General features: G+C 38.9%; 1 protein-coding gene across 1 annotated transcript in view; it reads right to left on the reverse strand.

The window, feature by feature from the left end:
• Nucleotides 1-15,175, reverse strand: part of LOC126233203 (sulfotransferase 1C4) — a 30,915-nt gene extending 15,740 nt beyond the window's left edge. Inside the window, exons 1-6 of the mRNA XM_049942847.1 lie at nt 15,129-15,175; nt 14,581-14,977; nt 13,946-14,045; nt 13,544-13,742; nt 11,146-11,272; nt 10,786-10,880 (exon numbers count right to left, since the gene is read on the reverse strand). Of these exons, the coding sequence (XP_049798804.1) occupies nt 10,786-10,880; nt 11,146-11,272; nt 13,544-13,742; nt 13,946-14,045; nt 14,581-14,791 (732 nt within the window). The 5' untranslated portion in view covers nt 14,792-14,977; nt 15,129-15,175. The remainder of the gene's footprint in view (nt 1-10,785; nt 10,881-11,145; nt 11,273-13,543; nt 13,743-13,945; nt 14,046-14,580; nt 14,978-15,128) is intronic.
• Nucleotides 15,176-15,593: the final 418 nt, after the last annotated feature.

The raw sequence follows: 15,593 nt of genomic DNA on the forward strand, positions 1-15,593 counted from the left end.
GGTGGTGGTGGGAGGGTGCATGGGACAGGTTTTACACCGGGGGCAGTTACAAGGGTAGGAGCCAGAGGGTAGGGAAGGTGGTTTGGGGATTTCATAGGGATGAACTAAGAGGTTACGAAGGTTAGGTGGATGGCGGAAAGACACTCTTGGTGGAGTGGGGAGGATTTCATGAAGGATGGATCTCATTCCAGGGCAGGATTTGAGGAAGTCGTATCCCTGCTGGAGAGCCACATTCAGAATCTGATCCAGTCCCGGAAGTATCCTGTCACAAGTGGGGCACTTTTGTGGTTCTTCTGTGGGAGGTTCTGGGTTTGAGAGGATGAGGAAGTGGCTCTGGTTATTTGCTTCTGTACCAGGTTGGGAGGGTAGTTGCGGGATGAGAAAGCTGTTGTCAGGTTGTTGGTGTAATGCTTCAGGGATTCCGGACTGGAGCAGATTCATTTGCCACGAAGACCTAGGCTGTAGGGAAGGGACCATTTGATGTGGAATGGGTGGCAGCTGTCGTAATGGAGGTACTGTTGCTTGTTGGTGGGTTTGATGTGGACAGACGTGTGAAGCTGGCCACTGGACAGGTGGAGGTCAACATCAAGGAAAGTGGCATGGGATTTGGAGTAGGACCAGGTGAATCTGATGGAACCAAAGGAGTTGAAGTTGGAGAGGAAATTCTGGAGTTCTTCTTCACTGTGAGTCCAGATCATGAAGATGTCATCAATAAATCTGTACCAAACTTTGGGTTGGCAGGCCTGGGTAACCAAGAAGGCTTCCTCTAAGCGACCCATGAATAGGTTGGCGTATGAGGGGGCCATCCTGGTGCCCATGGCTGTTCCCTTTAATTGTTGGTATGTCTGGTCTTCAAAAGTGAAGAAGTTGTGGGTCAGGATGAAGCTGGCTAAGGTAATGAGGAAAGAGGTTTTAGGTAGGGTGGCAGGTGATCGGCGTGAAAGGAAGTGCTCCATCGCAGTGAGGCCCTGGACGTGTGGGATATTTGTGTATAAGGAAATGGCATCAATGGTTATAAGGATGGTTTCTGGGGGTAACGGATTGGGTAAGGATTCCAGGCGTTCGAGAAAGTGGTTGGTGTCTTTGATGAAGGATGGGAGACTGCATGTAATGGGTTGAAGGTGTTGATCTACGTAGGCAGAGATACGTTCTGTGGGGGCTTGGTAACCAGCTACCAGATTGGATTGGAGATTGGATAGTTTTTTGAGGTGAAAGGTGGCATAGAACAGCATGCCACCCTTCACCTCAAAAAACTATCCAATCTCCTGGTTTCCCACCTCCAGAAAGGCAACTCACTCACCCTTCACAACCTTTCTAGCAAACCTCAACCACCTCTCATTGCACACAAACCCAGTCTCTCCCATCTACTCAATCTCCCACTTCCAGCTCCACTCCCTCCAAAACCTCAAAATTCCAATCAACACAATCTGGTACCACAACACCCTAATTCAGTAGTTAACCTTTCCTCCAAACCTCTCTCCCAATCCGAAACCTCTGTCCTATCCAAAGGCCTCACCTTCAGCCCCACTCCCAGATTCAACCAAACAGCCCTCGTCAAAGATTTACTGTCCTACACTCGTACTCTCTGCTGGAAGTATCACTTTGCCACGAAGAAAAATGATCCTAATCCTACCCCTAATGATCCAACTCCCCAAGATACTATCCAAATTGAACCCTGCCTGGAACAGTTCCGTCCTCCGTCACAGCGGGACCCACCTCCTCTTCCTCAAAATCACCCTCTCCAAACCTTCCAGGAATTTCTGACTTCCAGCCTTGCCTCTCAATCCTTCTTAAAAAACCTTAATCCTACTCCCAACATCACCACTGCTGAAGCCCAGGCTATCCGTGATCTGAAGGCTGACCGGTCCATCGTCATTCTTCCGGCGGACAAGGGTTCCACGACCGTGGTACTTGATCGTCGGGAGTATGTGGCTGAGGGACTGCGTCAGCTTTCAGACAACACCACATACAAAGTTTGCCAAGGTAATCCCATTCCTGATGTCCAGGCGGAGCTTCAAGGAATCCTCAGAACCTTAGGCCCCCTACAAAACCTTTCACCTGACTCCATCAACCTCCTGACCCCACCGACACCCCGCACCCCTACCTTCTACGTTCTTCCTAAAATTCACAAACCCAATCATCCCGGCCACCCCATTGTAGCTGGTTACCAAGCCCCCACAGAACGTATCTCTGCCTACGTAGATCAACACCTTCAACCCATTACATGCAGTCTCCCATCCTTCATCAAAGACACCAACCACTTTCTCGAACGCCTGGAATCCTTACCCAATCCGTTACCCCCAGAAACCATCCTTGTAACCATTGATGCCATTTCCTTATACACAAATATCCCACACATCCAGGGCCTCGCTGCGATGGAGCACTTCCTTTCACGCCGATCACCTGCCACCCTACCTAAAACCTCTTTCCACAACTTCTTCACTTTTGAAGACCAGACATACCAACAATTAAAGGGAACAGCCATGGGCACCAGGATGGCCCCCTCATACGCCAACCTATTCATGGGTCACTTAGAGGAAGCCTTCTTGGTTACCCAGGCCTGCCAACCCAAAGTTTGGTACAGATTTATTGATGACATCTTCATGATCTGGACTCACAGTGAAGAAGAACTCCAGAATTTCCTCTCCAACCTCAACTCCTTTGGTTCCATCAGATTCACCTGGTCCTACTCCAAATCCCATGCCACTTTCCTTAATGTTGACCTCCACCTGTCCAATGGCCAGCTTCACACGTACGTCCACATCAAACCCACCAACAAGCAACAGTACCTCCATTACGACAGCTGCCACCCATTCCACATCAAACGGTCCCTTCCCTACAGCCTAGGTCTTCGTGGCAAACGAATCTGCTCCAGTCCGGAATCCCTGAAGCATTACACCAACAACCTGACAACAGCTTTCGCATCCCGCAACTACCCTCCCAACCTGGTACAGAAGCAAATAACCAGAGCCACTTCCTCATCCTCTCAAACCCAGAACCTCCCACAGAAGAACCACAAAAGTGCCCCACTTGTGACAGGATACTTTCCCGGACTGGATCAGATTCTGAATGTGGCTCTCCAGCAGGGATACGACTTCCTCAAATCCTGCCCTGGAATGAGATCCATCCTTCATGAAATCCTCCCCACTCCACCAAGAGTGTCTTTCCGCCATCCACCTAACCTTCGTAACCTCTTAGTTCATCCCTATGAAATCCCCAAACCACCTTCCCTACCCTCTGGCTCCTACCCTTGTAACTGCCCCCGGTGTAAAACCTGTCCCATGCACCCTCCCACCACCACCTACTCCAGTCCTGTAACCCGGAAGGTGTACACGATCAAAGGCAGAGCCACGTGTGAAAGCACCCATGTGATCTACCAACTGACCTGCCTACACTGTGATGCATTCTATGTGGGAATGACCAGCAACAAACTGTCCATTTGCATGAATGGACACAGGCAGACAGTGTTTGTTGGTAATGAGGATCACCCTGTGGCTAAACATGCCTTGGTGCACGGCCAGCACATCTTGGCACAGTGTTACACCGTCCGGGTTATCTGGATACTTCCCACTAACACCAACCTATCCGAACTCCGGAGATGGGAACTTGCTCTTCAATATATCCTCTCTTCCTGTTATCCACCAGGCCTCAATCTCCGATAATTTCAAGTTGCCGCCACTCATACCTCACCTGTCATTCAACAACATCTTTGCCTCTGCACTTCTGCCTCGACTGACATCTCTGCCCAAACTCTTTGTCTTTAAATATGTCTGCTTGTGTCTGTATATGTGTGGATGGATATGTGTGTGTGTGCGAGTGTATACCCGTCCTTTTTTCCCCCTAGGGTAAGTCTTTCCGCTCCCGGGATTGGAATGACTCCTTACCCTCTCCCTTAAAACCCACATCCTTTCGTCTTTCCCTCTCCTTCCCTCTTTCCTGATGAGGCAACAGTTTGTTGCGAAAGCTTGAATTTTGTGTGTATGTTTGTGTTTGTTTGTGTGTCTGTTGACCTTCCAGCACTTTCATTTGGTAAGTCACATCATCTTTGTTTTTAGATATATATATGAAAATTGTAAATAAATCATTTATGTGTATGTAATCCTGATGCAGTCTGTCCAGTCATGACTGGTAAATGATGCAGATCTAATAATGAAGTAATAAATTCAATTACTTTTTAATAGAGTCCCAATTTGTTGAAAATATATGGGATCTCATGAACAGTGACAAAAGCAACAAATATTCATTTGCTAAATTAATTACAACAGTTTACCAACCACCAGCTTCTGATGAGGAGATATTCACAGAAAAAATCTCTGAATTAACCTTACTGACCACCAAATACAAGCAGTATAAAACATTTATCACAGGACACATTAATATAGATGTAAGAGTAAAGAGAAAAACTGTGGTATACATCCTAAATATCTTAAGATCAATGAATTACTACTGCTCAAATGAAAAACCGACCAGAATGAAGGCATGTCTTGACAATATAATTAGCAATGTGTATAGGAATCAAGTAGAATGGGATACCATCAAATTAGGACTATATGACCGTGATGGCATATGGTTCAAAATCGGAAATCTGACACTTGATGATACCAGGATGCTAACTTCATATAGAGCTCTCAAGGAAGAGAACATTAAAGTAATGAGAAGTGAACTGAGTAGAATAGAATGGCTAGAGTACTAACCATTGACAAAGATATAAATGAAAGCTTTTCTGCATTCATATCCAATATTAAAAAGTCATTAGACACTTACTGCCCTCTTATTACTAAGAGATGTAACAGTGGCAATATGCATAAAACACAACACACAAAAAAGTGGTACACCCTGCACATCAATAAAATTAGAGTCCTTCAACTCATGCTGAAGGATAAAATTGAAGGCAATCAAGAAAACAAGAATAGATATATAAACTTAAGAAAAATATACAAATCTAAAATTAAAGCAGGAAAAAGGAAAGCAAATGAGGAGTATACTTTAAATTCTAAAAATACCCTGCCTGGAACATAGTTAAAAGTGAGTTAAATATGGGGAAAGAGGGATCCAGAACCCAATTAATTGCAACACTCTCAACAAACACTGCATAAATTCAGGTACCAAAAAGTGATGATTTAACTGATGCAGAAGCTTATCTTTCGCAATTACAGAATAAAACAGATAAAAGATTTAACTGGAGTAGAATAACTGCTACAGATATAAATAACTCTGTAAACAAGTTGAAAAACTCTAGAACAGAAGACTACTATGGATTCAGTGTTGTTGTTGTTGTGGTCTTCAGTCCTGAGACTGGTTTGATGCAGCTCTCCATGCTACTCTATCCTGTGCAAGCTTCTTCATCCCCCAGTACCTACTGCAACCTACATCCTTCTGAATCTGCTTGGTGTATTCATCTCTTGGTCTCCCTCTACGATTTTTACCCTCTACGCTGCCCTCCAATACTAAATTGGTGATCCCTTGATGCCTAAGAACATGTCCTACCAATCGATCCCTTCTTCCAGTCAAGTTGTGCCACAAACTTCTCTTCTCCCCAATCCTATTCAATACCTCCTCATTAGTTATGTTATCTACCCATCTAATCTTCAGCATTCTTCTGTAGCACCACATTTATCTTCTTGTCCAAACTACTTATCATCCATGTTTCACTTCCATACATGGCTACACTCCATACAAATACTTTCAGAAACAACTTCCTGACATTTAAATCTATACTCAATGTTAACAAATTTCTCTTCTTCAGAAACGCTTTTCTTGCCATTGCCAGTCTACATTTATATTCTCTCTACTTCAACCATCATCAGTTATTTTACTCCCCAAATAGCAAAACTCCTTTACTACTTTAACTGTCTCATTTCCTAATCTAATTCCCTCAGCATCTCCCGACTTAATTCAACTACATTCCATTATCCTCGTTTTGCTTTTGTTGATGTTCATCTTATATCCTCCTTTCAAGACACTATCCATTCCGTTCAGCTGCTCTTTCAAGTCCTTTGCTGTCTCTGACAGAATTACAATGTCACTGGCGAACCTCAGAGTTTTTATTTCTTCTCCATGGATTTTAACACCTACTCCAAAATTTTCTTTTGTTTTCTTCACAGCTTGCACAATATACAGATTGAATAACATCGGGGAGAGGCTACAACCCTGTCTCACTCCCTTCCCAACCACTGCTTCCCTTTCATGCCCATCAACTCTTATAACTGCCATTTGGTTTCTATACAAATTGTAAATAGCCTTTCGTTCCCTGTACTTTACCCCTGCCACCTTCAGAATCTGAAAGAGAGTATTCCAGTCAACATTGTCAAAAGCTTTCTCTAAGTCTACAAATGCTAGAAACATAGGTTTGCCTTTCCTTAATCTAGCTTCTAAGATAAGTCGTATGGTCAGTATTGCCTCACGTGTTCCAATATTTCTACGGAATCCAAACTGATCTTCCCCGAGGTCGGCTTCTACTAGTTTTTCCATTTGTCTGTAAAGGATTCACGTTAGTATTTTGCAGCCGTGACTTATTAAACTGATAGTTCGGTAATTTTCACATCTGTCAACACCTTCTTTCTTTGGGATTGGAATTATTATATTCTTCTTGAAGTCTGAGGGTATTTCGCCTGTCTCATACATCTTGCTCACCAGATGGTAGAGTTTTGTCAGGACTGGCTCTCCCATGGCTGTCAGTAGTTCTAATGGAATGTTATCTACTCCTGGGGCCTTGTTTCGACTCCGGTCTTTCAGTGCTCTGTCAAACTCTTCACGCAGTATCGTATCTCCCATTTCATCTTCATCTACATCCTCTTCCAATTCCATAATATTGTTCTCAAGTATAGGCCCTCTATATACTCCTTCCACCTTTCTGGTTTTCCTTCTTTGCTTAGAACTGGGTTTCCATCTGAGCTCTTGATATTCATACAAGTGGTTCTCTTTTCTCCAAAGGTCTCTTTAATTTTCCTGTAGGCAGTATCTATCTTAGCCCTAGTGAGATAAGCCTCTACATCCTTACATTTGTCCTCTAGCCATCCCTGCTTAGCCATTTTGCACTTCCTGTCGATCTCATTTTTGAGACGTTTGTATTCCTTTTTGCCTGCTTCATTTACTGCATTTTTATATTTTCTCCTTTCATCAATTAAATTCAATATTTCTTCTGTTACCCAAGGATTTCTACTACACCTTGTCTTTTTACCTACTTGGTCCTCTGCTGCCTTCACTACTTCATCCCTCAAAGCTACCCATTCTTCTTCTACTGTATTTCTTTCCCCCATTCCTGTCAATTGTTCCCTTATGCTCTCCCTGAAACTCTGTACAACCTCTGGTTTAGTCAGTTTATCCAGGTCCCATCTCCTTAAATTCCCACCTTTTGGCAGTTTCTTCAGTTTTAGTCTACAGTTCACAACCAATAGATTGTGGTCAGAGTCCACATCTGCCCCTGGAAATGTCTTACAATTTAAAACCTGGTTCCTAAATCTCTGTCTTACCATTATATAATCTATCTGAAACCTGTCGGTATCTCCAGGCTTCTTCCATATATACAACCTTCTTTTATGATTCTTGAACCAAGTGTTAGCTATGATTAAGTTGTGCTCTATGCAAAATTCTACCAGGCGGCTTCCTCTTTTATTTCTTACCCCTAATCCATATTCACCTACTACGTTTCCTTCTTTCCCTTTTCCTACTACCAAATTCCAGTTACCCGTGACTATTAAATTTTCTTCTCCCTTCACTATCTGAATAATTTCTTTTATTTCATCACACATTTCTTCAATTTCTTCGTCATCAGCAGAGCTAGTTGGCATTCAGTAACTTTGTAATAAAGGCTATAACTAAGGAAATATGAGCTCCTCTACTCTACCTTGTAAATAAAATCATTGATGATGGCATTTTCCCTGATTGCCTTAAAATTACAGTTACATTCCCCATATACAAAAAGGGTGACAGAGGAATGCCAGATAACTATAGACCAATATCAGTTGTCCCTATACTCGCCAAAATCATAGACAACTGCTCACATACACAGATTTACATGTATTTTGAGAGCAATAAATTACTTAATTGCAGCCAGTTTGGATTTAGAACCAATCAGTCAACCATAAAAGCTATTGAAAGCCTGATAACTGAAATTCACAATGCTTTTGAAGGAAATTGACCACTCATGCAACAACCATAGTCTTAAGCAAAGTATTTGATTCAATATCACAGGAGATAATTGTTAAAAAATTTGAATATTATGGTATTGCGATCACATAACTAATGATGAAGTATGGAATAGAATTGGGGAGAAGAGGTGTTTGTGGCACAACTTGACAAAAAGAAGGGACTGGTTAGTAGGACATGTTCTGAGGCATTAAGGGATCACAAATTTTGCATTGGAGGGCAGCGTGGAGGGTAAAAATCATAGAGGGAGACCAATATCAATTGTCCCTATACTCGCCAAAATCATAGACAGCTGCTCACATACACAGATTTACATGTATTTTGAGAGCAATAAATTACTTAATGACAGCCAGTTTGGCAGATTCAGAAGGATGTAGGTTGCAGTAAGTACTGGGAGATGAAGAAGCTTGCACAGGATAGGGTAGCATGGAGAGCTGCATCAAACCAGTCTCAGGACTGAAGACCACAACAACAACAACATCATGGTATTGCAGACAAACCACTTAATTTGTTTAAGCCATACCAGTACTTAAATAACACTCAACAGTCAGTGTGTGTGAACAATGAAAGATCAGATCTAATGAAAATTAAGAGAGGAATTCCACAGTTCTCTGTTCTTGGACCCTTCCTCTTTATTATCTATGTTAATGACTTCTCAAACTATATAGCCTGCAAAAATGTTTTATACGCTGATGATATGAACATGATCTCCACAGGTGAAGTATGCAAGAGGTGGTTAAAAAAAAAATAAATAAAAATAATGAACTTCTTGAAAAATGTAGGGTGTAGTGTATTGCTAATGAGTTATGTACAAACAACACATAAACAAAGGAAATTTATTTTAATCTGAAGGTACGGAAAGGAGAGAATCGCAGTGTCAAACTACTGGGACTAAAAATAGACCAAAGGCTTTCATGCTATGAGCATATAAGCTATCTGACAGGCAAACTTGGAAGCATAATATTCCTGCTGTATAAACTAAGATATTCTGTCAGTATAAGTTTATTGATGCTTCGCTACTGCGCATTCTTTCAGTCACAGCTATAATATGGGATTCTGTTATGGCGTAAATTACCAGGCACAAACTGTATTCAAATGGCAAAAAAAAAGGCAATTAGATGATTACAAGGATTAGGCCCAAGAGAAAGCTGTAAGGAGCACTGCAGTATATTAAACATAATGACACTTCCAAGTCTCTATATGTATAACTGCTTAATTTATGTAAAAGAAAATATACAACAATTTACACAGAGAATGAATTTACATTTGCACAGCACTCGACACAACTGCATGCTTTATGTACTGTATTCTAGGCCTTTACTGACACACAACAGTCACAAACACCTAAGTCTAAAGTTATATAATAAACTGCCACTATCCGTCAAAACCCTCACCCACTTTAAATTGAAGGAGGTGTTAGACACGTGGCTCAAAAATAAAGCATATTACTCAATTGAAGAACATCTTGGAAGTAATTTGAAAGGAATGTATAAACAATGAAATAATGTAACTATCATTAACTAAATGTGTAAAACCATGTAATTAATTCTTGAATGTAAACTGTATAATGATTATTGCTGAAATTGTCTGATTAGTAAGAAGTTTATGTATTTATGTATATGTAAAATGATGATGTGAGTAAAATGTACAAATGACTAACTACTAAAAAGATGTATGTATATGTATGTATAATGTATAATGTAAAAATTAGTAACGACTATACTTTTATGAAATATGTAAAATGTATTTTGACAAAGCCAACTGCATGATAAACATGCTGAATGGCTAATAAACAAACATATGAAACAACATAAAGAAAGACTTAATGACTTTTAAGGACAGTGGACATTAAATTAATAATGTAATTAGTGAATAAGAAACTGGTGATATGAAACCCAGTCAGTTGCTACAGAAAATGAAAGTTTATGGAGGAACAAAAGTTTCAGACAAAATTTTGAAGACTCTCTGGCTAGACAAAACTTTCTGGTAGTGTCCAAAATATTCTAACAATTTCCAAAGAAAATGTGTACCAGCACTGTTATCTACTTTAAACAATGTTCATACAGCTCATTTCTGCAGAACAGAAAGCTTATGTACTTTAGCTGTAATGTTCCACAAGATAACTTCATCAGACAACAGGGAGTTGCAAAAAAGCCATTACTTTCATTCTAGGGTCAACATAATTGGAAATAATTCATCCATACACATTTGACTAAATACAGTCAAATATTTGATCCTGGATGCTTCCACAGGATACATAACATTTTGTAAGAGTCAGTACACAAATTTTAGTTAATGTGGGTAATGTCCTTACACCCATCACACTCAGTGATTCATCCTCAGCAGAGGACACAAGCTTGTACTAAAATTATGAGTAGTGTCCATTCCTCATTTTCTGTTTAATGTGGAAGATAAATTGGCTGTAAAGCACATTGTAGTGTCATTGACTTAACATTTTGTGGTTCCCCTTTGAGATGGGTTGTTTCACTTTGTTCAGTGCTACATATTTTACATTACATTTTACTGCATATTATTCTTCATGAAGCAATCTGACTAACACAAAACACTATAAAATTGTTATTTTGGATACATTTATTTACATTTCAGTAGAATAAATTTCAAAAATTTTATTTTTACCTTATTCATTTCCTCATAAAACAGAAACAGCAAATTTGGGTGTTCCCTTCTCTTCCATCCTTCAGTGACATGTGTCCAATAAGGTGTCCATGGATCTAGAAAAGTTCACATCCTCTATAGAAATTCAGAATTACGTTTTATTATCTACTGTGCAAACAAATTAGTTTTTTAACAACTTTTGATATTTCCAAATAAAACAGCAGTTTCATTGAGAAAGAAATCCTCTTACTGAGCCTGTTCATTTATTTCATATTTATTTCGACAAATAATTCTTAGTTTTTACATAGGAATCATGAAGTTCATACCCTTCACTAGAAGTGGTGTGAATATTTGAACAAGGACTCAGTCAGAAATACTTACGGAGATTTTTTTCAAAGTAGTCCCAGTACTTTTTAAAATCCCCTCGATATCCTTGGGTACGGAAGAGTCTATTTAGATGGTAAAAGGATACAGCGACATCTTTTGGATTTCTTGCAACATAGATCACCTGAAAAAGTGGGCAAGTATTTTTACTTAGTTAAAATTTCAAAATTATGTGCTTAATATAATTCCCTCTGTCAAACAAAATGCTCAGAGCAACTCCATACGCTCCATCATATTTTATCAATGAATAAGGAGGATTTCCTAATTTTTTCCAATTCCAAAAGCTAAGAGACTACAGTGCAGTTCAGAATAGTGTATAGACTGGAAATTTTAAAGTTATGATTTAATGATGATTAGAATTAAAGATCATAAAAATATACAATGTATTTTCCACTCCACAGTGGTGTGTATATTATTGTGAAACTTTCTGAAATCCTTGCCTTTTATAGAGAATTCTCTTTCTGGCTGAGTTACTGAGCATTTCTCGCATGACTGCCTCAGAGCTTCAGTCTGCTAGTTTATCTCCCCTAATTTCCAACAAAATATATCACATTGGAAGTTTCTCTAACACTTAATGTTTGATACAACAAATTTGTAGCACACAAAAAGAAATTATTTCATGAATTTTCTTTATGCAACTTTAGTTGACCATATTTTCATCTGGCACTGTTAGAGGGCAATAAAGGTAATGATTTAATGTGTTGTTCTGTGGACAGATAAGGAACCACATGCTGAGTATGGAACTGTTGAGTCCATTACAAATGTATTTGGCTTGCTGAAAAAGTGGTCTGTTGTTTCAAACATTGTTCCAGATAAAAAAAAAATTGTAAAAATGCCAGCATAGCATTGAAAACACAACATGCGTAGCGAGGTTGCATTGTGGGCAACAAATGGCAGCTTCACAAGAATCGGTCAATGATGAAAGGATGGTACACATGCTCAGCATGTTGGTTCCAGATGGCAAAAGCATGCAAATTCTTGCCTGGACCACATGATTAGATGGACTGCATTGCTAGTTACTAGAATTGTCAAACATGTAAAACTTATGTTCAATGATGATCTAATAAGGAAATCATCAAATAAAATGAGGGGTATGTGAAAGGTTATCAAACAAGTACGTTGTGGTGTGCTGAATAAAAAAGAATATATCTTTATTATTTGTTGGAGGTAATGTGACAGACTCAGAACTGGCTCTCAAAAAATTCAATGAATACTTCACACCACCAGCTGAAGTCATCATTCAGGTAGACTCTTAAGAACCACCCACATATTTTTACAGAAGGTCAGTGGCTACAGATGACTGTATTAATATGTATATCAAACAAACCCAGATGGAATTATGAGTAAAATAAAAGCATTAAATAATGAAACCTCAAGTAGCATTCATTAAGCAGCAGACTCGCCTTAAAAGCATGTACTTAGCGCATAGTAATAACATTGTCAAAGACTTTCCTGTTTTGTTTATATCGAATGTTATGTTATATTATTTTTCTAATGGTATCTGGAAGATGCACTCCTCCAGTAGAAAAATTCTCATGCACACACCTCTCATGCTCACCAACTTTTATTCCAAAATGAGTGAAAACTGTCCTTCAATTTTATTCAGTACGCGTGTTCCTCTCTAAGAGTACTGGAGAGTTTATGAAATGCCATTGTGCTCACAGACTCAATGAATGGGTGCTCCTGGCATCCACTTCCTTGTGGTAGAGAGGAGGAAACATTTGAATATACAGACTGTTATACTTAGGTGGCTAATAGATGCAAGGACTGAATGAGTCCTGGGAGAAGGAGTCCTTCCGTAACAGGTGCCAATGACCTCTCAGGAGGGTTGATGAGTGGGTCTATTGTCCCTCAAGTAAGAAATTACCCCTAAAGGTGGATAAAACTATAGTTGGTCAACGGCATAAAATGAAGAAAGCAAGGGGAAACAACTCCATTAAAGATCCATATGTATATCCTTAGTATTATCATCATAGTTATGACTGAGTTCAAAGCAAAATGTTCCAGATGTAGTCCTTCATTTGGATCTCTGGAAAAAACTATCTGATCTATACAGTAAGGTATGCTCAAAGAATGCATGGTCAATGACACAGTGGGAAAAGACACAATGCCATCCAAGTAATGAAAAGGATGAAGATCAAGATAATAGGCGTAAGTGAGAGAAAGACCGCAAAGATTTTGCGCTAGAAAGACGACCTCCAGTAATGGGTAACTGTCACCTAATGTGGTCTTTAACGGCTGTTATCTAACTAAAAAATGTATGAATGCTGGTAAAAACTAATGTAACCAAAATAACAACAGTGTTTAGTACTGATCAGAAGCAATTTGTGGATTTTTACCTAGTAGATATTTCAGTAGACAATTCACAAATTTAATCCTATATATATGTGTTTACCTTGCATCCTTCTTCTAAAAGATTTTGTGGCAAGAGACTAAATGGAAAATGTGTTTTGATGAAGCGAGGTGATGGCATTTCACTAAGGAGTTCATATCCTGGCTTACTGAGTTTTTCTATTAGGGCCTGTTTTTCTGGATCACCTTCAGACTGATTAAGAAGCTCCTTCTTCACTTCATCATGCACAAATACGCTAAATCTGCAGAAAATAAAAATCAGTTTTTAGTGTATCATCATGAAGTTAGCAGAAGACTTTCTATGGTTTTTACAGTTTGCATGTATATATTAAATAAGTGAAAGTGATAATAGTTAAGTCACCTTAAATAACTACTAAATATTGTAAATAGACTGTGGTGTAAAATATTTTTAGTGTACTGAAGCTATTGATAGTAACTCACTCACTCAAGGAAAGGAAATCTGTCAACCAGAGGAATTTTGGTAGCTGTATCATAGTCAAGATCATTTGCTATCAACCATACCAGTTCTTGTGTCCATGTTGTTCCTGGAGATAGAAAATGTTGCTTTTCTTCACACCATAAATAATATAAAAATCATGTACGTACCAATATATAAAGTGGACTAACGAAAGAAGTTATTTTTTTACCACTTTGGAGGAAAAAAAGAAAAAGTGTAACAGGTTTTTCTAAATTGGCTTAATATGGCCTCTAATAAAATGTTCCAAAATGTTCCAAATAGCAGCAAGCAGGTGGAAATTTGACATTTGTGATAACCAAAAATTATATGATATCCTCAAAAGAATATATGTGATGTCTAAATTGACAAATGGTATATACTCAGTCTGAAATAAGCTTCTGAAAGATGACTTAAGCACTGCTGTTGTTCTGTATTATGTGAGAAAAACTTAGTTTCATTTATTAATTTAAGGTAGTCATCTATATTGCACAATGTAAGCCTGATTTGAACATATTTTTAAAAAAATCACACTCAAAACTTGTATAAGATATCAATAGTAAGTACTGCGGTGCTATTCAGAAATGAGGCATTTAAGCAGTAAACACTCATCTAAAATATCCTACCTGATCTAGGAAATGTTACTACCCATGTGTCATCTTTCCGTACACTGAAATTGTAGAAATTAACTCCTTCAGATGCATACTTGCTTGGGAAAAACCACTGGTCATCACCTACTTGCACAAAACCAGTTCTTTCCCCTGTAAAATCTTCTAATAACTGTTTGTTTATATCCGGGCTCACATATTTAATAGACAATGGAAATGCTGTAGACATTTCGGGGATTTAAGACTGAAACCTTAAGAGATATAAACAACTGCAGCACAGTCTAGTCAACTTTCCATCACAGTGATGACTGAGTGTTCTTTGTAACTGAGCTGTTCTTATATACTGTGCCTGTAGAAAGCAGAGAAGTTGCTGAGATGTGCAGCATTGTTGGTGAAAGTGGGGAAGGAGCTTGACCTGCTTAAGAACAAAGATTATATTTCTCTCTCTCTCATCCTCCTATTTCCTCCCTATTGTTATCTCTTGGTGTTTGCTAGCATCATATTATGTCACAACAAATGTACACATTAAATGTAAAATAGTTTTATGGAGAGAAAAATATATAAACCTTATTGTCATTTGTTCTCTTCAGAAATGGCTCTACACGTTGTCACTGAAAATAGAAGTAGAACAGAATTACCAATTCACCAAATAAAAATGGAATAATGCCTTTAAAATAAACAAATATATATTTGCTGAGTATTCAGTGTTTCTTACCACAGGCAATTGTAAAGCACTATTAATTATGTAAGAATGTGCTAATATGCTGCATCAAATGAATAAATTACCTGTGAGGCAACTGAGGCAAAGGGTGGCCATGTTAGAAACTTTAGTTGATTCAGAGGCATGATTATAAATAAATGTTCTTTAGTATTTTTCATGAAAATATAAAAAGCCTGCAAAATCATTAGTCACTAAAAAGCAATAGCTCTCTCTTTTTTTGTCCCATGTTCTCAAAATATGCTGCCTGACGAAATGTGAAGCACCACAGAAGGGAGGTGGAAATGAAATAAAACTTTTAAGGTTGAGAGGA

Source organism: Schistocerca nitens, chromosome 1 (genome assembly GCF_023898315.1).
Source record: "Schistocerca nitens isolate TAMUIC-IGC-003100 chromosome 1, iqSchNite1.1, whole genome shotgun sequence".
In the NCBI taxonomy this organism is placed as follows: domain Eukaryota; kingdom Metazoa; phylum Arthropoda; class Insecta; order Orthoptera; family Acrididae; genus Schistocerca; species Schistocerca nitens.